Raw genomic sequence first — 25,288 nt, forward strand, 5'->3', positions numbered from 1 at the left:
AACATACACCTAGTGTCTAGGTTGCCAAAACAATCCCTCCTCTTTTATTTGCAAGAAAGGTTTGGGTTTTCATTCCACTTCTATGTTACTCATTCAAAGAAGTATCAAACAACAATTTATTATGGACAGTCCCAAACTTTGTTGTCTTAGTTGTCACAAGTAGTAGAGGTGCAGCCTCTCCCAGCTTGGTAGGGAACTGGTATGATAGTAAACCCCAGAGGACCTCAGTCACATTCAGCATATTCCAGCTGCAGCCTCGAGCTCTTCTGCCCTACTAAATTGATTATCTGACTTCTAGCAGTGGGAGATATTGAACCAGCTAATTTCAGGAACCTCTCCCTTCCCTCTAGGTTTCAGTTTTTCAGGCTGTTTTCAGAAGAATCTGAAAATGGTGACAAAATTAGAAATTCATGTGGGAAATTTTTTTGTTGAGTAAAAGGAAATTCTTGTTGAGAAAAAGAGCCTTCTTATTATAAAAACATTTCTGGTGTAACATTTTGAAGTAGTTGCATGCACATAACTCCAAGTTGAACCATCTCTCACTGAATCTAGGCTAGTTTGGTAGCCACTGATGGATACAGAGATTTTGGATTTGGGCAAATATTAACAGTATGGGCTCTTTCATATCTGCAAAATCAGCTTGTAAATGTGCACAGGTGCCTGTTTTCTTCCCTTTATTCTGATGAGTATTCAAATCAATTACCTGAATCACAGCCTGTGTTAGGGATTGCTTTTTCATTTGCACAGAACTAAAAGCTTTGTGGCCTTCACTGCTTCTTGGGGGCTCTGATGGGTGAATACTAGACATAAGAACAGCAGTACTCAGATATTTCCTCTATTCAGTCCATATTGCTCATGGTATAAAGAAAACAGATCTTAATATGTTTCCTCCACCATGATCATGAATTATTAGGGTTTTAACGTCTGCTTGTGTTGCCTGCAAGGTGTTAAAATTTAGAAGAGAGTAGCAATTTGAGGAGGAAAGACATTGCCTCCTACCTCTTCTTTAGATTCCCCTTGCCCCCTGCTAATGTATTCTGCAGGCTTTGGGGATGAGACAAATTGCTCTGTGTTGGTGACAAAAGCAAAATAAATGAGACTTAGCTGTGCAGGAAGGTCTCTGCATAGCCTTATGGTGAAAGCACTTCTTAGTAGGGGAAGAATGGTACTGTATGCTTGGCATCCTGCTTCCAGGGCTCCTTCAGTGGCTTCATGCTGTCACTGTATATAAATAAAGAGCGAGCCCAGCAGACAAGAAACACGAGCAACTCTCCCAGTTTTGTGTAAGTGCCATAAGCAATAGACTACCCTCATGTTTCTGCTTACGCTCTCTTTTTGACTCGTGAAATAGAAATTGTTATTTTTTGCCTGTGACACAGCTTCAAAGAGAAGCTCTTTCCCTTGATATCCTAATGGATAGGAAGTGGGAGGAGAGGAATGAGTAACTCAATAGGCAGCAGGAGAGGAAATGGAAATTTATTTCTCTGTGTTTGTGGTGGGTACCTTAACCACAGTAATTCATGGAAAGACTTTTTTTATGTGTAACTCTGTCTATGGTGAATATACACATGTGCACTCTCATCTTTGGTAATATGCTTGTGGCCACTGAGCTATTTTGTGGGAACCCAGACCTGCCTGATGGATGTATTCAGAACTTGCTTGGCAGATATCAGGGAGATGCAAGCTTTTTATCTGATCCAGTTTCGGCATGAGCTGAACCCCAAGCCTTTTAGCATGAGTCTGGTGGCAAAGTGCAGTGGTTGTGTTCATGTATGTTCTAGTATTGTGTTTATCAGGCCTTAAGGTGATGATCTGAAAATTTATCCCAAGGGTCAGTTTAAGAAGGGACAGATACTAAACAGCTTCATGCATATCTGTGCTTCAGGCTTTTGTCTGTCAGATAGTTCTAAGTGTTTCAAAGCTACATAAAATGCATAATGGCCTCCATGCCCACCAGTGTGAATTTCCTCAATACCCACTCTGGGCAAGCTCTCTGCTCCCAACACCAGCACATTCTTGTGCCTGGGGAAGTAGCCAGGCAGTGATATTGTGGATGTTAGTGAGCCATTAGAGTTTTCTGTCACATTAACCAGGGTTATTGTGACCAGTGGTCTTCCCAGAGTGGGTAGCCCATGGCCAAGGGCTGTTTTGAGTAGGTAAGTATATAGTTTGCACACAGCTGCCCTGTTTCAGAGCCAAGGACACTTTCATGGTGACAATGCTAAGCCAGCTGCCTTCAGTGCTGGGAGTGTGATGGGACACACTCAATTTATTGGTGCAGGTAAAGACCAAAGCTGCAGGAGAGTTTCAGTGAATGTCGGGGCAGAGGTGGCACTAAGCAAATCCTAGGTGGATTTGGTAGCTCCAGCCTGTGTTTGCTTGCCAATGTCAGGGTTCCAGGAAGAAGACACATTGTCTCTTAAAACTGGCGGTCTGTGAATTTTTTTAGCTATTTTGCTCACGCAGAAGATTTCCACAAATAATGGAAATTAGTAAGTCTCTGGCTCTGGTCATGGATATCATAAATGCCTTCCACTGTGGTACAGGACCCAGTAGGTTGTTGCTAGACCATAAAATGTAAGTTCTGCCTTTGCCAAAGAGCTTTCAAAACTCTTTATTTACCATCTTGCACATGGGATTTGGGGGACTCTTGTACTGTACTGTGTGATTTTTCATTTATATATTCTGGGCCAGATGTTTAGCTGATAAAAGTCAGTGTAACTTCACTGATTACAAAGGAGCTGCACCAAGCTGATGATTCAACTTTTGTACATTTCTTTGTTTAGATTTATCATATTTATTAACCTCAGCATAGAGAATATAGTTTTCATGTCTGCTATAAGGGAGGATTTTTGTACAGAGAAAATGGATTCTGCTCTCAGAGATACCTAGGTTCATCTTGCAGGTGAAGATTGAATCTGGCCATAATGTGTAAAATGAAATGGTTTATGTGAAATACCCACACATTATAATACTTTGGTTGGTATTCATAGAGCCATGCTTGCTCCATCTGTCTCAGTTATAAATATTGTAAGTGCATATTTCAGTAAATTTTAGGGTTTTTAACAATGTAGTAAAATCAAGTAGATGTTAATAAATTCTAACAAGCACAGAAACTCAGTTGTTTCTCAGTATGTTTCTGTTTAGCTGCTCAAGAATATCTTGCTACAGCTGCAAAAATACTGAACGAAGTTTAAACTCCTGCAAATGTTCTGCTAAGAAAGTTGATTTTTCTGTGTTTAGAACAGTGGACTGGATTGTCAAAAATTAGTAGCAAATGTGTTTGCAGAAGAATTTTATATCTGGCTTTTGGTTTTTCCTTTTTGCCTAATGTCCAGAAATGCAGAATTACCTAAGAACCACATGGTGATGGAAAGATGAAGGCTGATGCTTCTTAGCCTCCTCCTTTTCCACACCCAACTAAATCCAGAGCCAAAATGCCATGAGGACAGTGGGAAGAGAGCTATTGGGCTGCCACTATTTTTTTCTGATTTGTAGTTGCCCAAAAGTAATGTAGCAGCTTTTGAAGAGCACAGATGGCTCATTTGGCTCTTGGTTTTGGGGCAGTTTGCTCTGAGGTCTTCCACTGTTTTCTACTGCCTTTCAGCTCCTGAGCCTTCATCTGTGCCTCAGGTAGTGAGGAGCTCCCAGCAGTCTTCCTTAATTCCTGCATTAAGGAACTCCTGGGATCACAGTGGGCACCTCTGGGATTTGTCTGAGCCTGCTCTGCCCTTTTGGGCTTTTAGGAACAGACTGAGGAACTTGCAGTCGAGTCTAGTTGAGAGTAAATCTTAAAAAACAAAAACATGGGGAAGGGAGGGAGCATGATGGTATTTCAGGAGCAATAGCAAGGTTTGCATAGCTTTGCTCATGCTCTCACGAAGCCTGGTGCAAATAAGAAAATATTAAGTATTCTTTCCAACCCATAATTAAAAAGTGGATGTTCTGTTCATGTGTTTTCTTACAGCTGGCAGCATTAGAGAGACAAATCTTTGACTTCCTGGGTTTCCAGTGGGCTCCTATCCTTGGCAATTTCCTGCAAATAATAGTTGTCATTTTGGGTTTGTTTGGAACCATCCAGTTTAGGCCTCGATACATAGTCGTGGTAAGTGTTATTTATTTTATTTTTTATTTGGTTTTTTTTGCCATAAAACCTGGCATATTATAAAGCAGAATTTTCTTGGATTCAAAACACCAGATGGTATTTCTGTAGAAACTGTAGAAGTCTCCATGTCTTTTTGGAAATTTAGGACTACTAAGTGAATTTTTTGAGATTTTGGACATTATCTAAAACAGGTAGCCTGGAGAAAGTGCTGCCAAAATTATGACTATGGTACAAGTAAATTAGACCATATGTAAATAAATAAATAAAATACAAATTGTTCTTTTTGTGACAGATAAGCAGAATTGATGGTGATTAAAAAAAAATATTTGCAATGGCCAAGTTATATTTAACTGCATCTTTCTCTTAAGCAGAGAAACAAGGATTGTAGACATTTATTTGGTCCTATGGCCCATGGGTTACAAAGAAGTCTCCTTCTTACTTACATGTAATTTTGTCAAGACCCGTATTTATGGCTTTGACCCTAAGTTATTGTATATTCTCTCTGTTGCTTGAAGCTTCTCAGTTATTTTTTTTCCCATGTTCTAAATATAGCCAGGATTAAAAAGAAATTTCAAAGCTGTGAAGTACCAAAAAAAAAAAAAGAGAAATCTCTGTTCCTCCACCACGTTCATTTTTGAATGTAAGAATATTATGTCTTTACCTAGTAATGGCTGTATTTGGAACATTTTGCTTGTGTTGTCAATAACGGATTTTAAGAACCTCAAGTTACCTTTTTTTCCTCACAAAGGAATGAAATAAATGTCTGCTGGGGAAAACTTGTTAAACAAATACTTAAAAATCATCTTTTCTAGTCAAGCCTGGAATCCTGTAATTCTTTGTCATGTCTTAAAAAAGCGAACAAGAAGTGCATCCAAAATTATACTCATCTTAGCTAAGTTTACAAGCAGACTATAATGAATTGAAAATGGATTGATATAAAAAATAGTGCTTTTATCTATTATCTGTGGTTGAAGAACTGGGCATCCATGTATTGGTGGCTCACCTTTCTGCTTCATGCTCTCCATTTTATACATAAGAAGCAAGTGTGAAAGAATCTGTAAAATTACGTGGGAAGTTCATGTCTGAAGTGCAACACTACAAAATTTCTTGCTGCTCAGGTTCAGCAGTGCTGTTCAATTATGAAAGCTCTGTTTTAATTTTCAAATGAAATGCAACAGATGTTGACTGTTTCTGTATCTTTTCCAATGTCATTGAACATTTTAGGCTATGCAAAAGTTGTTTTAAAGTAGAGGTAGAATCATAATTAAAGAAAGAAATATCTCCCCATAAAGATACTTTATGCTGATTTAACTGAACTCATGGTCTGATTTATCTTTAAGCGTATATTTAGGAGCTCTAGCTTCAGCAGGTGCCAATGCTCATTACTGGGGAAGTTAAAGAGCCCAGCTGGTCAGAGCATGGTGCTAATAATGATGTAGGTCACAGGTGTGATCCCTGTATGGGCCTTTCACTTAAGACCTAGACTTGATGTTTCTTATGGGTCCCTTCCAGCTCAGAAGGTTCTGTGATTACCTATTTACTGATCCCATCACCACCTCTTTGATCTGTGATTATATGTAGGGTTTACAGTGAAATAGGAATAGTTTGAGCCAAATCCTGAAGTCTGGAGGGTGTCTGTAACACAACCTGTCTGCAGCTGACCTCACAGTCAACACCAGCAGAATGGGGTGGCTGTCATGTCTTCCTGTTCCCTGACTGACCACTTCCCCACATCCTCTTTCCCACTTCTGGCAGGAGTTAACTGGACCAGTCAGTATGTCAGTCCCATTTCTAAGCTGTCAGAAAACCAAACTAGCAAAAAGTGGAGATTTTTTTTTGCTAAACTGGTGACCTGAATCCAGTCTGTGAGGTTCCAGTGGTTGCCAAGGCTGGCATAAGGCATTGGGCATTGGGATTGTGTTTTTATGAACAGCAATGTGGAGGCAGAGGAGAAAGGAGCAGTTGCAAGGCTTCTCTTGTTGCTAGCTCCAGACCTGTCAGTTCAGTCTCATGCCTAGCCTTGCCCTTAGGTTGAATTCAGTGAATATCTCAAGCCAGCATAAGCAATATTCCCTTCGCTCAGCTGCTGCCTTCAGTCCCTGTGCTTTTCCTCTGTTTGCACCAGCACAGCTACCAGTTTAATCACTTGGTTAACTGTCAAACCACAGCAGATCCAGGTTAAAGGCAAGTATTTTCTTTACTGGTATTAATTTAAGTGTAGGTCAGCTCTTTGATGTGTTCTGCTTGTTCCAGCAGACGGGAGAGGGGAAATGGGAACGAGAAGCCAGAGGAAGGAGAGAAGTGCATGGAGTCTTTCTACAGCAGTGAAGGGTTAAACCAGCTTGAAGTTCTTGTTGAGCATAGCCTGAGGATCTTCCAGTCTATATCAACACATGCTGCCCAGAAGCTGGGCTTCCTAGGGCTGTGCCAACCACAGTTTAACTTTGTCCACTGTCCCAGAAGCCCCAGAAGGAGTCAGTGATACTGACAGTAAAGACCCCTAGCAGTGCCAGCTGCATTACTGGATGTATTCACTAGCACAAAAGTAACAGTCCACCTGTAAACTTTTACTGCTGACATTAAAGTCAGTTTAATGCAAATCTTCAGTAGTGTCCTGAATTCCAGTATTAAGCACAATGCAGAGAGATTCTTACCAAGGCTCTGAGTAGTGAATTAAGCTTTACATTTATGGAGAACCTTCATGGCCTTCTGTGTTCATAGGTACAATTTGAGTCACATCTAAGCCCCTAGATTTTTTAGTGGTTGGTATCCCAAGAATTTAGTGCTATGTCTGTGGCTGAAGAAATATTTTGAGTCATGCTTTTATGTACTGTGGTTGATGAAGCTTCCAATTTAGATTAAGTTTAATCTAGTTTAACTGGAACACTAACTAATTGCTTCAAGAAAATTATGCTTAGAATCCATTGTCTTTTCCAGAAGACTACCCTGGAAATCAACTAATGCAGATGATTCCATCTCAATATTAAAAAACAGAAGTAAAGAGAGAATCATGTCAGATACAATGGTTTGCTTCTGTAAACTGTCTCCACAAAATTAATCTGGCACATGTGCACACAAATTGTCCTCATGATACTCTGGTGGTGATCTTGACTTCAGATAACCAGCTCTAGAGCCATTGTTTAATCTCAAGAGAATGATTTTAATCGATCCTCTGTGCAATGAAGTCTGTGCCTGAAGGATTACCTGACAAGTGAAGTTACACAAAAGCTTTCACTTTGTCATTCTATGCTGCGTGTGTCATGTTCAGTCTCCTCAAATTTTAAAATATGTAAAGAATGTGAAACTAAGTGAATAAATGTAATACATGTAGGGCCATAACTTGAAGCACATCTATGCTGCAGTCAAATATGAAACTACTTCTGCAGGCACAGTTGAGCAGGCTTTTGTTGCAGGTATGTAAAGCCAAGGAGTTCAGTGAGGGCAGCAGTAGAAACTGATAGAAACAATTGCAGTTGCATGCTTCTGACTCTTCCCCCGCCATTAAACCCAGGCTGGCCAGTTCATCACTGGGATTTAGTGACCACATAAGCTGCACTGTAAGCAAAGCCACTGTAGATCAAAGGTCTGAATAAAGAAATTAGTTTGAGTGATATAAAAATTGTCTTGACAGCTTTCTACAAAAAAAAAAAAAAATGCCCCACTCTCTAAGAGCTACCATGCAGGGGCTGATACATGAAGCATCTCTGTTGAATAGAATTCTCATTTCAAGTAGTTAAAGATACTGGTTCATATTCACTGTCTACAGTCCCTCAGATACAGGACTATGTGGATGGTGATTCTGAAATAAATCTGGAATTTCACTTGCTCGTACTTAAAATTCCAAGTCCTCAGAGCTTAGGAAACAGAGAGGGAACAACAACATTAACTCCAAATGTCCTAATTGGTTTAAAGCCAGTAATTATTTATAATAGGTTTTGTATTAATTAGTAATTTAGATGAATGTTGTGAACAATTTGTCCTGTCACTAAACGAATGTGCTATTTTCAGTATTTGAATAGTTTTGACTGAATTAAATCTGTGTGAAGTTCCCAGAGGGCATAAAAGTACAGAGCTGATTCCTAATTTTCCCATATTAGCTCATTTGAAACTTACCCAAACATTTGCAGAGAAGAAAGAAACAGCTGAATTTCAGTTCTAACTATGCTGTTGCACTCTTGTCATGAAGCTCCAGAGCTCTTCTGTGTTCCATTTCCTTGTTCATGCTTTTTCTTTCTTAATAGATCTTGCTATCACCAGCAAGATTTTCAGGCTGTTAAAAGTTGATTAATGATGATGATGACAGGATACTTTTTAAAGTTGGGGATTTTCTCCCTCTGCTACTTCTGATTTGGGACTTCAAAAGGCTTCTGAATCATGAGTCATATAGCTAAAATTGCAAAAGCCAGGCTCAAAGCTGAAAAAAAAGTGTTAATAAATAATGAGGAATGAAAATAATACACATAAATAGGGAGAATTTATGGTGGAAATCTCTGGTTTACTTGCCTTAATGTATTTCATTAAATAATATGATATATAAGCAATGGATACAGTTGAAAAGCCAGGAAAGAGTTTCTTAAAAAAAAAACCAAAATAAATAAATAAAAAAACCCAAACAGAGCAGCAGAAGAAAGGCTGGATAGGATACGTTTTTCAGTATTCAAGCAAATGCTATACAGGCAGTGAAAACACATGTGAAATATTTAGGCTTCCAAAATTACCTGTTGAATGTCCTTCCTGATAAGTCCTGCCTTGTTACTGCTCCATCATGCTGATTTATGTCACTTTCCTTGTCATCTTTCATAAATATGGCTAATAAGCCTCTAGAAGTACTGATACCAGGTATTACAGGGGGATGTTTTGACGAGTCAGTGGTTGCTCCTTTCCCTTGAAGTATCCCCGAGCCAACATTCATTCCTTGTAATGCCATGAATGACACTATCAGAGTAGTTGCTGCACTTGAGATTTAAATATACTCTTGAGAAAGTTTATTCATTAAAGCTAAACTTATCCTGCAATCCTTGTTATATTCAAATTTAGAAAATTCCCGTTATTCTTTTATCCTAACCAGTTGTTCTTGTGACATTGTGTCCATCCAATGCAAATGTTTTAACTCTAGAAATGTTTGTATTTCACTGATGTGTGAAATCTGCATTGGTTTCAATATGACTGTAGAGTCAAGAGGTGTAGAAATCTCACTGTTGTAGAGAGGCAGACATTATGAAAGGGGATATTTATTGGACGTTTAACCTGTAAGGTTTAGTGAGTACTCCCTCCACATTATTGGTAAGACTTCAAATGCTTCCTTCAAATACCATATAGTATACAATCCTTAGTGCAAAAGACCAAAAGCAAGAATAGAGGTAGTGCATCATGGGGAGAAATAAGCAAAGATTATGACCTGGTCCTAGGTCCTTCCTTTAGAAGGAATCTGTTACAAAAATGCCCAAATGATTTTTAAGTGGTGCATCATTTGGGGTATAAAATAAAAATACCAACTGTTCTTATTGATTCAAACTGTGTGGAAAATTCCTTCTTCATGCCAGGTATGGTGAGGGTTGTGACACTGAGTATGAGGCCAGCTGAGCTGGGGGGGATAGAATGTGGGTGGCCAAAGTACTAGGCAGGAATTGCTGGGTGTGGGGAAGCGAGAGTGAGCAGACCCAGCAGGATGGACAGTATGATGTTCAGGACATGGAATGGGAGAGGTTAAATGGCACGTCAGATCATGAAACAGGTTAGGTGCCTTGGGAGGGAAGTGAAACCTGAGGGTCACTGTGGGCCTGACGTCTTAGACCTTAACCATTCCTACACTGAGAGAAAATTGCCCGCACAAATGATGTATCCCTTCACACAGAGAATGGCAATTTGTTGCTTTGCTAGCAAAAATAAGAAATCTGCATAATGAATATAAAAGTTACACCCTTAATGACTCAAGCAGGTGTAAGTGTGATGCCACATAATGGAATATTGCTTGGTGGGTTTTTTTAACCTAAAAGGTATATACATATAAATTTACACAATGCATATATGCATATAATGTCAGAAAGTATTATAACTTTCTTCAAAAGAAGCACTCAAAATTTTAGAAAAGTTCCTATTAAAGCCCTTCTGTGCAGTCTTACTATGATTCTTTTATATATTTGCAGAATTGAACTAGATACCTACTAATTCTTGTATTGTTGCCTCAGTTTCAGTAGAAAGGAAAGACATTGGGGGGTTTTCTGGTGATCACAGATGTAGAATAGAGCCCTGATTTTAAGAAAACAGAAGACAATGGGAAGAGTAAGAAGCTACCAAGAAAAAAAGGTTGCTTTTGCTGTGAAGGCTGTGCTTGGTAGCCGAGTTTTATCTCTGCTCTCAGCCACTGAAACCTGTTTTGACACCAAGTGAGCCACTTTAACAAAACGTGTCACATGCTTTGTTTTCCCCTTGCTTTCTGGATTCTTGTCTTGAGACCTTGTGGTCTGATTTGCACAAGTGCTGCACGCTCAGCCACAGGGAGCTAAACACTGAGTTTATAAACTGAGTGTATAACCTCAAGCATTCTGAAAAATGAACTCTTAAAGACCTCAAGTTGGATGCTTATAATGTATGAATACTTCTGAATGTAATTTCTGCATGTATCAGAACATCATTTGCATTCTGAGAGCTGTATCATTCCCTTATAACATAAAATAAATTAGTTAATGTTTGTGCAGCTCTCACACATTACAGCGATGAGCATCTTAGTAAACCTCATGAGGAAATTATTATTCTGTCCTCAGAGCAGGGTCTGAGCCACAAGGAGAAAAGTACTGAGCTAGCTATTCATAAAATGTGTCAGGGGAGTTAAGATCCTTTAGAATAAAAATACGTCTATGATGATTTTATTAATGTTTGGATTGTATTTCACAGTCATGAAATAGAAAAATTAAGTTGGCATTCACAGCCCAAATTCTGACGTTTCCTAATTTTGCTTTCTTGCCTTTGCAGTCTTATAACCTTTCCTTAAGTGCCTGCAAAACCATGCAAAGAATTTGCTCCTTGAATATCCAAGAAGACAATAACTTCCCTACTTAAAAAAATTATGTAGTACTGATTACTGATTATAATGTAATTATTGCGTTTATAAAGCAAATGGAGCTCAAATTTAGATTTTTGCAGCTCAGTGAGAGTGTAGGAAGAGCCTCTCCATACACAGCAGCTGGGTTTCAAGGTGCACATCTGCTTTGCACTAGCACTTCTCTTTCAGTAATCCTCATGGTGGATCAGGAACCAAACTGGTCCTAACTATGTAAAACAGCATAGCCTGGGAAAGCAGGCTCAGATGGTTTTTGCCTACAGAGTACAGCATTGGTGCCCATGGGCCACGATGAGGCTGTTAACAGATTTGGCTTGGCCTGGCAGATGAAATAGAATTCCTTTTGTTGTGGTGACAGATTTAGTTCACAGAGAGATAAAAAATTCTTTCTTAAAAAGGAGATGACTCCCAAATCATCTCAATTCTGCTTTTTATGTGAAACTGGCATTGTATGAGTTTTTAATTAATTTTGAACTCTCTGCATGTAATGTTCTGAATGTAAATGTTAGAAAATCAATAATTGATATCATCAGTTTACTACAAAGTCAACAAATGTAGTAAAATATGGTATGCTCTAGGTTAGTCATATGACCAGTACAGACCTCATATTACTGACACACCACAACTGCTTTGTATATTTTATAATAACCCAGCCTTCAGCTGACACACTGCCCTTCTCTGTAAGACAAAGGAAATGGCCCAGGAGAGTTACTCATGTTTTGGTTCTTAATGGTTTGGTTCCTGCTTCTTGGGCCATTGCCCAGCTGCCTACGTACCTCAGAAGAAATTATATTAAAGCAGTTGACCTTTTTGGTGAACAGAAATGGACCTATGCAGGGGGGAGTAATCAAGGAGGGGAAAAATTCAATCCTCTTTACCTGAACCTTTCATTATACATGACAGGGAGAGGAATGAAGAGGGGAGCAAAACCCAAAACTGCCCAAGAAAGCCAAACTGATGGCACCTGTGCAATGCATTGCAGATCAATGTGTGGAGCTTTAATGATTATATTGAAGCAAAACGATAGATACTAACCCTCATCTGGCCACAGCTAAGTAGATTTGCCAAATCTCTTAGCATCAGCTCTCCACTGTGAAGGCCCTGTGTGTGTCAATGAAAACTGGCAGTGCTGCTGCTCACTGTGTTTGTTCCAGAGGATGTAGCTCCAGCTACAGTGGCTGCCTGGACACTTGGCCCATCAGGATGAAATGGTGCTGAGGTGGAGTGCCTGGAGGGTTTGTTGGAGATAGTGTACAGCTCCATGTCAGCAAACAGCGCATCTGTAAAGAAACTGTTGTGCTGACGGTTAAAATGCAAAAGATGATTTGAAGTAGACAAATTAATGTCCCATTCATGCTGTGGGTGGTGCATGAGTCCAGCACAATGCTGGAGAAGTCAGAAGAAGTATGGATACCTTCAATTATGAAGTGTGCTTTGTAGGATCAGATTCATGGCAAGAGGTTTGGAGAAGTAGTGAGCTAATTTTAATGTAATAAAATATGTTTTACTGTGATCAGGTTTACACTTTATCTATTTATTTAGAAGGAAAAAATCTAGATTAACAGATCAATAGGTCTTCTGTTTTGTTTGGTGGTGGGCTTTTTTTTCTTGCACCTTTCTTCATAATATTTAAATGTTATTTCAATAGTATTTGCTTATTTATGGTATTTCACTTATCTGAAATTTCCTTAAGACGGCCAAATTATGATTTAAAAGTGGCTCAGAGTTGTCCCAAAACCAGTGTTTCAGCCAGCATTTTGAATTTAATTGATATCAGTAGGATAGTGTAAAACTGTAAATAATAAATCTGTTTCATTGGTATTTATTTAGTACAGCAATGAATATTGAATTTGTAATTTCCGGTGGTTCTTAGGAGACTTCTGCAGGGGGAGCTGCTTTTCTGAACTCTCTGTTCTTGGCTGTTCCCAGAAGAACAGTGTTTATTGATAGCAGTTTTTTTATTATTGATCTGTTCAGTATGAAGTCGTTTCATCTTCATGTTTTATTTTTCTCTCTTTTTTTGCTGTCATCTGGCTTTGTGTTTAGTACACGGTGTGGACTGCCCTGTGGGTCACCTGGAATGTTTTCATTATCTGCTTCTATTTGGAAGTAGGCGGGCTCTCTAAGGTAGGTCACTTACCCTTCTTCAGGTTTATGGGAGGGTGTTTCAACAGCAGCACTCTCAGAGTTTAGAAGACTGGAAACACAGAGTAAAATGTAGTTGTTTGAACATACAATTTCCCTCCAACAAGAACTGTAATATTTGAACTTCTCCCTGCTTGTAATAGCCACAGGTTTGAAGTACATAAATGCAATGAATCTGAATTACAGTTGCCTTCTGAAGTACCATCCCAAGGTGAGAGGTGGGAAAGTATTCAGTTGTAAATTTGAGGTCCTTTTTGATTGTTGAAAAGCAGGCAGTGTCATTTTGGTTGAATTTTCAAGCATGTGTAAAAAGTGTGAATTTCCAAAACTGCTTTGAAAGAAAATTGCTAAGAAGGTTAATGTAATAACTTGTTGAACAAATTGATCTCACAGTGAGAATGCTAATTCTTTATAAAAAAGAACAAATGGCAAAGGATTACTTTTGTCACATCTGAATAAAACTTTCCTTTATATGACACTCAGTGCTCTAGGTCACCAATTCTTTATTCAGTCCTCTGATTAGAGCAGAAATGTTTGCTGGAATTATCAAGAGATGTGCACTCATTCAAGGTAGCACTTATGTTAGCATAGGTTATGTTTAGCATTGTATTTGCAGGGAGTTGCATACACCACCTGCTGGTTTTTATCCTCCACTTGGACACAGATGACACAGATCTTGATTTTCCACATTTACAACATTTAAATTATTCCAGGCACACTCTGCCCATGGCATATGCTGATCCTAGCATTATTAATAGAATAAATGCCACTGTTACTGATTGTAGATTTAGTGATATGACCTGCATTGCTGTTAATTCATGCAATGCTTTTAGAGAATGCAGTTCTGTACAATGTTCCCTGGGAAGACCCTGCTTGAGCAGGGAGCTTGGACCAGATGACCCACTGTGGACCCTTCCAACCTGATCCATTCTGGGATTCTGTGAATTTTTACTCCACTCAGTTCAGAGTGGAACATTTATGAGCTATATACTTGCTAGGATTAAAGCTCCTAGCTTTTGGTTGAAAACAAACAGAAAACTGATGAAACCAATTTAATAAGAAATAAGATTTAATTTACTCGGTAGAAATTCCGTTTAAATTTAAGCTTTCAGTGATAGCTTCCTTTGGTGATAAAATTATATAATGAAAAGTTGCAACAGTTTATTTTTCTTTCAAATATGTAGCTCATAAGAAGTCACAGGCTTGATAAAGAAATTACTACACTTCATAAATGATCAAAATAAATGATCCTAATAGTATGTTCTGACTTTGAAATCTATTAGATGAACAGAAGGCCAACACATAAAAATGATGTATAACCAAATAATTGTTCATTCTTATGATACATAAAGGTTGTATACTTTTATTTCGTTGGGTCATGTCTGCTTTTGTAGTGACTATTCTATTTTATGTGTAAGTAATATATTTATCTAAGGTCCTAGGCAATGAAGAAAAGCTTTTAATCTGACCCTTCAATTTGTTTGCAATGGATTCTGATCATATCCTTAGTTAATAGATTTATAAATCAGCAGGTATGAATTGAAATCCTTCATCTTTCAGTTTCAGTTCTGTGTTGCACTTTTTGCTCTTCTTACTTAACATATATGACAAATCACAATGCAGAGAAATTGTAGCAAAAATACTACTTGGCAGTTGACAAAATTCCCTTTTATTAGTGTATACTTCAGTTAATCTCAACATTTTTGTGGAACTTGTATCTTGTGGTTTATAATTTCATTTGAAAAATGTTTCTCAGCAAGGTGATAGACACAAAATTATTTCCATGGAAGTTAACTGCTGTTGTATAACTTATGCCAAAGGTATGAGTATGCAGTCCAACTTAGTAATGATAGAATTAAGAACATTTTTGAGTACATCACAGTATTTTGGGTCTATTTATTGCTCTTTCTGAAAATTATGCTAGATATGATGAGGCCATCAAGAGACTAAAGTCCTTTTGCCCCATATGCATGAAATCCTGGGTATTTAACATTTGGTTAATATGTCACACCATCGTTAATTGGTATCCATATTTTATCCAAGGTGCTAGCTGAAAAATTCATAATTTCTTCCATTAATATGTTCCTGTGCAGTCAGACATGATAGAAAAATATTCTTATCAGAGTACTTTAGTATAGTTGGGAAATCAAAATGAACTTTCCAAGTATGGCTGTTTATTCAGCATTGAAATCTTGGCAGGCAATATTCACTTTTTTTTCTTCCTATTGTTCTTTTTTTTCATTAAAAAAAGAAAAAGAAGCCGTGTCTCTGAAATGAATGCAGATTGATTACAATTTTAAACTTTTGTTGACATACCATCAGGGAAAATTGTAATGCTGTCTGGCAGGTGACTGATTTCTGTTGGCCTGTTTGTTTTTAAGCACTACTTTGTTTGTATTTGCTCTGACCAGAATGAGTTAGCTCTTGGTTTAAGTCCCATGAGTTTATTAAGTCTTCAATCATGAACACTTCTGAAAATCTAACTTGGTATAATAATAAATGGTAATTTTAATTAAATATCTGCCCATGAAGTATGCATACAATGCAGATAGACTTTTCAAATGTCATAATAGAAACCCACCACTGCTGAAATTTTCCTAAGATCTTATTTCTGAAGAGGGGAGGAGAATCTCCTTTGAATATTCACTATTTGAATTCTGCCAGGAAGTTCCACTGCAGTTAATGAAAAATTTGAATGAGAGTAAGAGGGACGTAGGAAATGTAGGCCTATTTACTGTGAAAGTTGGAAACATTTTCCCTTCACTTACCTTCAGTTATAATTTTCTTCATAAACTAAGCACCCTCCAATAGCTACACTATGGTGATTAAGGTGGTCTCTTGGGAAAAGGGTGATGTAGATTCAAGTCACCTTGGGTGTGTAAAGGGAATAAGCACAGCTCTCCCACAGCTGGCTGTTGTCAGTAGAAATCTAATGAGCAACTGTTTCCTCTTTGACTGCCTTATAAACAACATTGAGGTCAAGATTCTTTTTCACTTATGTTACAAATGCACAAATAAAATTGTAAATTTTTTTTTCAGGGCTAAAATAATTGTATTTGGTCAGAAATAAAAGAAATATACCTATATATACCTTTTTAATTAGTTTTTTTGTTTTTCTGATTTTGGCAGCAATGAAATTGCCCATATGAAATAAATGACATTTGCCTGTCTTTTTTCATTTACTACTTTTCTGAAACTGGAAACATAACGTTTAATGTTAACCATTCCATATGAGAGAAACAAAGCTGTTACTATAACATGACCTTTTAATTCTCCACTGCGGGATGACAGCTTGCTGCATCCATATATAAGTTCATTAATCATTTTGATCTCAATCTGTGTCTTGAAAAGAAAATAAGTTCTAATTGTCACATTCCAGAGTATAGGCAATTTGAAGCATGTCGACAAAAACACAAACTGTTTTCTGATGTTTTGTGTGTGCTTAAATATGGACCACATAATTTCTAACGTGTATAAGCCAACCCTCCATCTTCAGCAATACATGGTGTTGTGCTCTCCTGTACAAAGGAATCTTCATCTATTTATGTTAAGGGTCCTTTTATTTATATTTCCAGGCATCAACATCCCTCCAGAGTTTCAGATCCAGTATGAAAATGGCTGTATTCATTTGTATTTATAATTTGCTATTCCAATTTTTATAGACATTTTTTCTACTTCTTTTATATTTGTGAGATAGTGGCATTTCTTTCCATGAGTTAAAACCTTTATATGGTAAATTTATAGCAGCACTGTAGTATTGTGTACACCTTTCCTGTTGTTTCATATACCTTACCTAAGCAGCTGGGGAGTATTGATGAGCTCTTTTGTTTTTCTAGGATAATTCTGCTTGTCCTGCATGGCCCTTCCATGGCAAGGTTTTTTTCTGTCAACCATGCCTCATTCTGGATTTAAGTTTTGCTCTCAAAATTGAGCTCTGTGTCAACTGACTCTTCTAATTTTTTTGCGCAAGGATTTGCCTGACACACACTCATATGTTCAGTAGGAAACTACTTCTAAACAGCTTGTGTTTATTATCTTGTCCTTAGTTTTGCATATTGAGTGAATGTGAGCTCTCTGATGTGCCCGTGGCACCAACTTCATTAGCCTTTCCCCTGAAGCCAAAGGAAGTTTTGTTTATGTCATTTAATGAAACAATATTTTTTCATGTGTTTTTTTCCTAGTAATATTTACTTGATGGATGATCAAATTTTGTACAGCTCCCATCCAGCTTTATTAAGCTGGAGACAGAATTATAGGCCAAATTATTATATAGATCTATAGTTGGAGGATAGAATTATCTGATAAAATTAATGATTCTTCCATCTGAGGAAAAAATGGACTAATAATTTACTATTAAAATGCTGACAGACTGGAAACCTAGTGCTCTTTTCCAAACAAAATATTGTGTATCACAATGAGGGTTAATTATATGGACTTTATACTGGCTACTTGTGAAATCAGATTTATTCCATCTGGTGCATGTCAGTCAATCCTTAATTGTTGTGCAATTATATCTAATCATCTCAAATGGAGTAAGTTAAGCTCAGAACCAATGCTAATTTGTATTAATAGAGGTATTATGGTGTATGCTTGGGCTTATGTCTTTTTTTTTTAATGTGAAATGAGAGCATTGGTTGAAATCACATTAACAATATGAAAGAAAAAGTGATTTTGTTTCTAAATTGTGCTGATGCAAGTGAGAAAACAGAGACCATTATTTTGGTTTAATTATCATCATAATTAGCTCCATAGAATTACCCACTCCAAAAAGCTCAGGGGCAAAGGTGGCAGCATCCATAAAACCTATATGGAAAATCAATAGATGGAGGATAAAGGACTTCCTTAGTCTAAGAGGACAGGTCATTGTGCATCTAATCACATGTAAGTGACTTTTATGTGGAGGAAGGGGTTTTTTCATATCCACTGGGAAGAAGAGCAAGAGATAATATGCTGAGCATATGGCAAAGAAGATTTGGTTGGAGGCCAGGAGAAGCTTTTCAGTAATAAGGACACTGAAGAGGATCTAAAGCTGTTACGAAGCCTTAGTAATGGACAACTCTTCTGCTCCACTATTTTTGATCTATAGAAACAAGCCTCTGTCAAGATAAAAACCCAAGTGAGTGTCCATGGATGGTTTAGTGTAGGAGTGTTTAAATTAAAAAAAAAAACAAAAAACCACAAGTTGAAGACTCAAAACCTCATCTTAATTAAGAGTTTTAATCATTTCAGCATGACTGTCATTCCAGCTGAGGAGCTGGAAGTGTCTCTGGCTTTTCTCCCCAGAAGGTGTGTAGGGACACAGAAAATAGGGGACCCTAGTGAAATGTCCTGAGAGGCTGACAGCAAATTTTGGACATGCACAGGTGGAGTTTTACTGTTCAGCTGTGTGACAGCAAGAGGGAGGCAATGCTGCCATTGCTGCTCACTCTTGGCAGAGATTAGATCTCTGTTACAGACAAAACTCGTGTGCTGTCTTTTCGATTGATGGATTTTCAGTTGAACACAAGTCACTGCCTTCACTGAGAGCAAAGCAAGAGTGATAACAGTGTATTTCTTTGTTGCTGTACACTGTGTATACATTCATGTACAGCTCAGCTGAGCATTTCTTCCCACACACCTCTTATTCATCATCACATCATCAGATCACCATCTCTCTTGGGAGATTACACACTTCTAATTCTCCTCACTGCTGGGTGTTTGTTTGATGCCATCAGCTGCTACCAGCTGAGATGTGCACAATGACTGATCATGCTGAAGTACTGGATGTGGCTGTAGGCCTTCTGCAATTTCTAGGCATTACAAATTACTAATTTTATAGCAGTAGTTAAATATAATCTCTTCTGAGCATATGCACTAGTAAAATTCAACTTGCAGAAATTAAACCTGATGCAAAGGTTTGTTTGAGGCTTGGACACCCTAACCTTTTCTTTCCTCTACCTTATTCCCAAAGGGTTTCAAAAAATTATTGTTTTGTAAGTAATGCTCCAGAATCTTCTCTGACATTAAAAAAGGAGGAATGCTAATCAAATAGTACTTTAGTAAATAGAGTTAAGATAATAAAAAGCAAAACCAGACCAAATATAAGTTTAATGCTTGCATCATATAATCCATTTAACTCCCTTGGCCTTCACCCTTACTTTGAACCAGCTCTCAGGAGTAATTTTTTGTTTTTTTTTAAAAAAAGTTTTAGAATCAGTTGCCTCCTTTTCTTTTTCCTTGTGTCCTTTTGTACAGCAGAGGTTCCAGTTTGCTAAAATATGGACTTCTAATATGACCTTCCTTATTCAAGTTACTCCTCCCATCCTGCTGCTCTCCCACTATAAAAAGAAATATTCTCCAGGTTCAATTGTATTTAATACTTTTCCATAATGTTCTGCTCAAACAGCAGCCTTTTGAATTTTTAATTACTTTGGCAATAAACCTGGAAAGCAATTTACTGTGAAGTTATGCAGTGTAATATTGAACAGAAACAACATTTCAGCACTTCAAAATAATAGCTCTGGCCTTGGCTGGTGTTAGGTACCATTAATCATAGATTAACATATTGTTGGGGTGCCTTTCAATGGTATATGCAAACAGTATTTTTTGATGTTGTGTTAGGCTGTGACATCAGTACGTGCAGGAGCTGAAAATCTGTGTGGTACTTTCTGTATAGAATACAATGACTCTTTCCATGTGAAGTTAGAGAAGAATTAGTTATGAAGTGTGAATTCATAATGATGAAGCTATGGAAAATAGCATTTTCTTTTTATTTGCAATTTAAATTTCTCGGATAAAAGAGGTGGCTTACAAAAGATGACTTAATATGTTCTCTCTTAAGAAAAAAAAAAGGAAAGGGAAAGAAGGAAATTTAAGAGCAGAAATGTGTGAATCTATTGTAAATGAGGAGACTTTGTGGCTGTTAAGCTGAAGAGACTTTGATGTTCCAGATTTCATGTTCCAAAACTAATTTGTTGTTCAGTCTGTTTTACTCTACTGCATAAAGGTGTCGCATCGTGTAAGGTCTAATGAAAAATATGCTTATTCTTGAAAAGAGAATTAACATGCACTAGCTTCATGGCACTATTTGAGCATAAGATCATTCTGGGGCAAAAACTTACGTAAAATAAATGGGACACAGATAAATGGCAGCGAAACTGCAAAATGTGTCGTTCTGACGTTAGTTTGTTTGGGTGATACAATCACATTGCTGAACAACTTAATCAGGATTACATTGCAGATGATGCAAAAATGGAATTTTATATCCTTTCAGGTGACATTTACAGTGGTTCAATTCATTATATACAATGAGCATTATTAAAATAAGTGTTTCAATCAGAACTGGTTTTCTTTTATAACCCCCAGTGTTGCAAAATTCTAATGTTGATATCTGGAGTAGAGGATACCATCTTCTTCATTGGTTTAAATAACTGAGGTAATATCTCTGTGGTTTTGTTTTTTTTTTTAATAATCCATTTAGTACTGTTGATATTAAATAGTTCTTGGAATAATGGGTATGATATATCTGCTTAGCTAAGAGCTGCACAGATAAATTTATTAGTACAAACATCACAGCCATGTTTGTTAAAGTTCATTGGCTTAATTTCTAAATCTTGAAGTTTTTTAAAAGGAAAAAAGCCCTAAAATGTCGGTTTATGGCAAGGAGGTAAGTAACTCAAGTCACTTGTAATATTTCTCCAAAGAGACATTTGGATATAGAAAAGTATTCCTGTGATTTAGAAATCCATGCTGCAGTGTCTAAGAGATGCAGGGAGGGTAAATCCTGCATACCTAAGGTTTGTGTCTGAAGCCCATAGCAAAAGGCCTGAAAAAATCATGGGTATTTACATGTAGAACCAAGAACATGCAGAATAAGTAATGAGAAAATACAAGAGCATCTCGTCATCTATTCTAACCTTGTGTTTCTGAAATAAGATTAATTGTTCATGGAGTGAGGAAAGGAAATTTCCCTGAGTTGTGGTTTAGTTGTAAACAAGTATGACACACTCATCTACAGGTAAGGGTGAACCTTGATTTTATTACTCAGGGGATTATTTTATCTACTTACTGACATTTGAAGTGATTATTATGCTCTGTTTTGTAGAAATGAGAAGGCTATTGCTGATATTTCATTTTCTTCTTTCCAAATGGGATGCCTTTCTAATAAAGCTGCAGTGAAAGATATTTTGATTATTTCTTTAATCATATTCTTGTTTAGACATAGATAACCACATCTGCTGTCTGTCCAGCAGCTTTTAACTACTGAGATGAGTGACTGCTGTGTAGAGATTTTGATCCATATGTAAAGCAGTATACTTATTTTAGTGCTGCTGCCAGATCTATTTGTTGCCTGCAGCAGTCAAACTTATATTTTTGATAAAAATCCCTATACAGTGTTTTTACCACTGTAATGTATTCTTTGGGATTTTAGTTCTGGCAGTTGCTGAGTAAAAACTTCTTCCTAATTGTGGTGAAATTTGTAATTTCATCAGTCTTCTGATGAAGATTTAATTATTTAGTTGATGTCTAGTTTGAAACCAGTTTAACAGTTTTGAAGGGAGCTTCACATCGATTAATGAGTTGTTTGCTTGGGCTTTTTTCTTCCATAAGAAGAAAATGTAATTTTTAGTAATTTTTTTTTTTTTGTAATAATCTGCACATGAGACAGTCCTAGACCTTGATGAAAGTACAAGATCTTTGTTGTTGATGACAATAGAATCTGAAAGAGTTATTCTCATAAATTTTTATGCTGAATCTCATGGGATTTTAAATCACACTACATGTTTCTTATGGGACTTCGTAATTGTAAATCCTTGAATCATTAAGGTTTGAAAATACTTCCAAGGTCATCAAGTGCAATCATTAACCTAACACTGCCAGGTCCACCACTGAACCATGTCCCCAAGGACCACATGGACACATTTCTTGAGCACTTCCAAGGACAGTGATTCCACCACTTCCCTGGGCTGCCTGTCCCAATACCTGACAACCCTATGAGAGAAGTTTTTCCTAATATCCCATATAAATCTCACCTGGTATAACTTGAGGCCATTTCCTTTTGTCACTTGTTACGTGGGAGATGAGACTGACCCCCACTTGACTGCAGTCTGCTTTCAGGTGTTTACAGAGCGGTTACGGTCTCCCCTGAAGTTCTTTTTCTCCAGCTTCTCATTAGACTTGTGCTCCAGATCCTTCATTGGCTTTGTTGCCCTTTTCTGGACTCACTCCAGCACCTCAATGTCCTTCTTGAATTGAGCGGCACAGAATTTAGCACAGCACGCAAGGTTTGTCCTCACCACTGCTGAGTAGAGGGGGACAGTCTGTGTGCTGGTCCTGCTCACCAAACTGTTCCTGATCCAAGCCAGGATGCCATTGGACTTCTTGGGCACCTGGACACACACTGGCTCAGCTGTTGACCAGCGCTCCCAGGTCATTTTCCACTGAGCAGCTTTCCAGCCACTCTGCCCCAGCCTGTAGACCTGCCTGGGGTTGTTGTGACCCAAAGGCAGGACCCTGCAGTTGACTTTGTCAAACCTCATAAAAATGGCCTAGGCCCATTAATCCAGCTAGTCCAGACCCCTCAGTAGATACCACTTAGATAGAGTATTAACATGGGCTTATTTTTGAACTGGAAAAGAAATACAAGAAGCAGGTTATTGTTTATCATCTCTAGATGTCATCCAGGTGACTGCTTACATCATTTGGGATACATAAACTCTAATTTAGAGGAAAAGCAAGGAAGAAAGCTTGGTTGCTTTTTCATACATGTGCATTTGACAGCCAAGGAGATTTTTCCTAACTACATAGATCCTCTATATCCACTCAGAATTTTCCTTGTTCTCCATTCTTTTCTAGTGTCTTTTCATTAGATGTACATAATCCTGAACTTTCATTATTAACATCCTCCTCAAATTACTTTTGTCCAGGAGTCTGTTGTTGTAATTTTACCTTTGATTTTTACAGACTTGTAATTGTGGTGTTCCTACCTGAAACTGGCTTTCTTCAGATATTTCAAAAGAGCCTCTGGAAGAAAAAAATTCCCTTCAGTTCTATTAAGTGGTTCTTTCTTGGTGGACAATATGGCAGTGTCCCTGCCTTTACTCCTGGTATTAATTTCTTTTGAAGGCTTCAGGAAACAAAAAGCTCTAGCTCAATAGCATAACCTTGGGTAAGTCTTAAATGTATTTCAAACATGTCTGTTTTGGCAATCCTTTCTTCTTTTGTGGAATGCTTTATGTTTGTGTTGTTAAAATGTCTTAATTAGAAGAAGGTTTTCGATTCTGCAAGGTCATAGGAAGTATTCTCTTAGTCTTTGTGGTTTGAATCTTGGACCAAGTTTACCTCCTAAATCTGTTTTTTATCTAATAATTTATTTAACCTTTATAAGGTGAATGGGCTTTGAGAGCTCCTTTTCAATTGCACAAGGGAATGGAAGGGATTGTTCCTTGTCTAGGTTATTATACTCTCTTTCTTTTTCAGCTGTCCTTCAGGGAAATTCCTTGCTCATGTTGATGATGTGACTGAATTTATTATTCATGAGTATCAGAATTCCTTTGAGCAGACTTTTTCAGTCTGGATTAATGGGGAAAGGGTGAGAGAATCCTTTGGGGGATTTGGTTGTCCTCCTGCCCTTTGCTTTGCTTGGAGGTTCATTGTCTGAGTGGCTTTAGTATACCAGGAATAATGCTGGATCTTCTTGATCTATTCAGTCAAATGGGGAAGGCAGAAATGTTGGAAGAGAAGTCACAGGGATGGCAGCAGTGCCTGACTAACTCTGTTTTCCAAGGGCAAACGCTGCTTGTGAGTAATTTGATTATCTCTGTGTCATAGGAGCATTGCATTCTGTACACTTAGATTCCCTCTCTGCTTATATAATTAGAGAGCGTGTAGAAGTTCTTTAAAATGTTGTTTTGAATGAGGTATTCTATTCCAGGGGGAGAATGGAAATACCCGTCTGCTGAGAATTCCTGGTCTATGTTATTGTGTTACTGTTCTGCATGCCTGAAGCCATTTTTGGGCTTACCCATGGTCAATCACGAGCTCATGTTTGATTTGGAAGCTTTGGCTGAAGATTTTCCTTGTTTATCTCAAAAATGTTTGAAGGCTTGGATATTGGGTATATTTTATGCCAGGACACTTTCAGTCTCTCTGAACTGCCTACTGAAGTCTGTGTAGTTCTGCTTCAAGGGGCATAGGTGTTATTCCTCGACCTGATTACTTATTTGCAGATATAAAACAGTTGGATCATTTTACTTTCTGCAAATTTTCAATGATATTTGGATTTCTTTCAGCTTTAATTTATTCATTTTAGTAATTTTCCTCAGATCAGAAATGACCAAACTACTGGCCAGCTTGCCAGGACAGATTATTTTCCTTTTAATCCATGTCAACTTGACTAAGTTTATATTTCTTTGACTGTTACCAGGGCACTCACAAGTGCTCTTATTTTTTCCACTTCAAAGGTGGGCTGTTGGATAAAAGACTGTAGTCAGTGAGGAAAAAGCAACGTACATGTCCAGCTGTGAAGGAACTGATTTTCACTAAATCTTCATCTCAAACACATTTGTACATTGTTTAACTTCAGAGTAGTTCATGCTGTGTTGGGACCATTTTCATGTTTCACATCTTGCCTGATTTGGAACTTTTGTTTGCTTCAGGGTATCTTCCATCCTTATGTCTTGTTTTTCACATGAGGCACCTATTATTATTCTTAAATGTTCTTAACATGTGGATATTATGTACTCTGAAAACACTAGCACAATCAGTGCATACAAAAAATTTGGAAAAGCCAAAATTTCTTAATAATCTATTTCAGTTAGAACTTCTTGATGTTTTTTATATATTTTAGGTTTAGTTTGCATAAATTTTATTCTTATGAATCAATATACTACCTGATTAGTTTAAAGTGCACTTCATATAATGGTTTTAGAGTTGCAATTCCCTGTAAAAATTCAAATTTGTGGCATCATTTTCTTTGGAAACTTCTTACTTTACTCTGA

At 37.6% G+C, this 25,288-nt stretch overlaps 1 protein-coding gene across 1 annotated transcript in view; it reads left to right on the plus strand.

Annotated features, from left to right (window-relative positions):
* Positions 1-25,288, plus strand: part of NKAIN3 (sodium/potassium transporting ATPase interacting 3) — a 327,995-nt gene that overhangs the window by 153,728 nt on the left and 148,979 nt on the right. The window contains exons 2-3 of the mRNA XM_062489320.1: positions 3,968-4,105; positions 13,212-13,292. Of these exons, the coding sequence (XP_062345304.1) occupies positions 3,968-4,105; positions 13,212-13,292 (219 nt within the window). The remainder of the gene's footprint in view (positions 1-3,967; positions 4,106-13,211; positions 13,293-25,288) is intronic.

The sequence above is a fragment of the Cinclus cinclus genome, chromosome 1, assembly GCF_963662255.1.
Source record: "Cinclus cinclus chromosome 1, bCinCin1.1, whole genome shotgun sequence".
Classification (NCBI taxonomy): domain Eukaryota; kingdom Metazoa; phylum Chordata; class Aves; order Passeriformes; family Cinclidae; genus Cinclus; species Cinclus cinclus.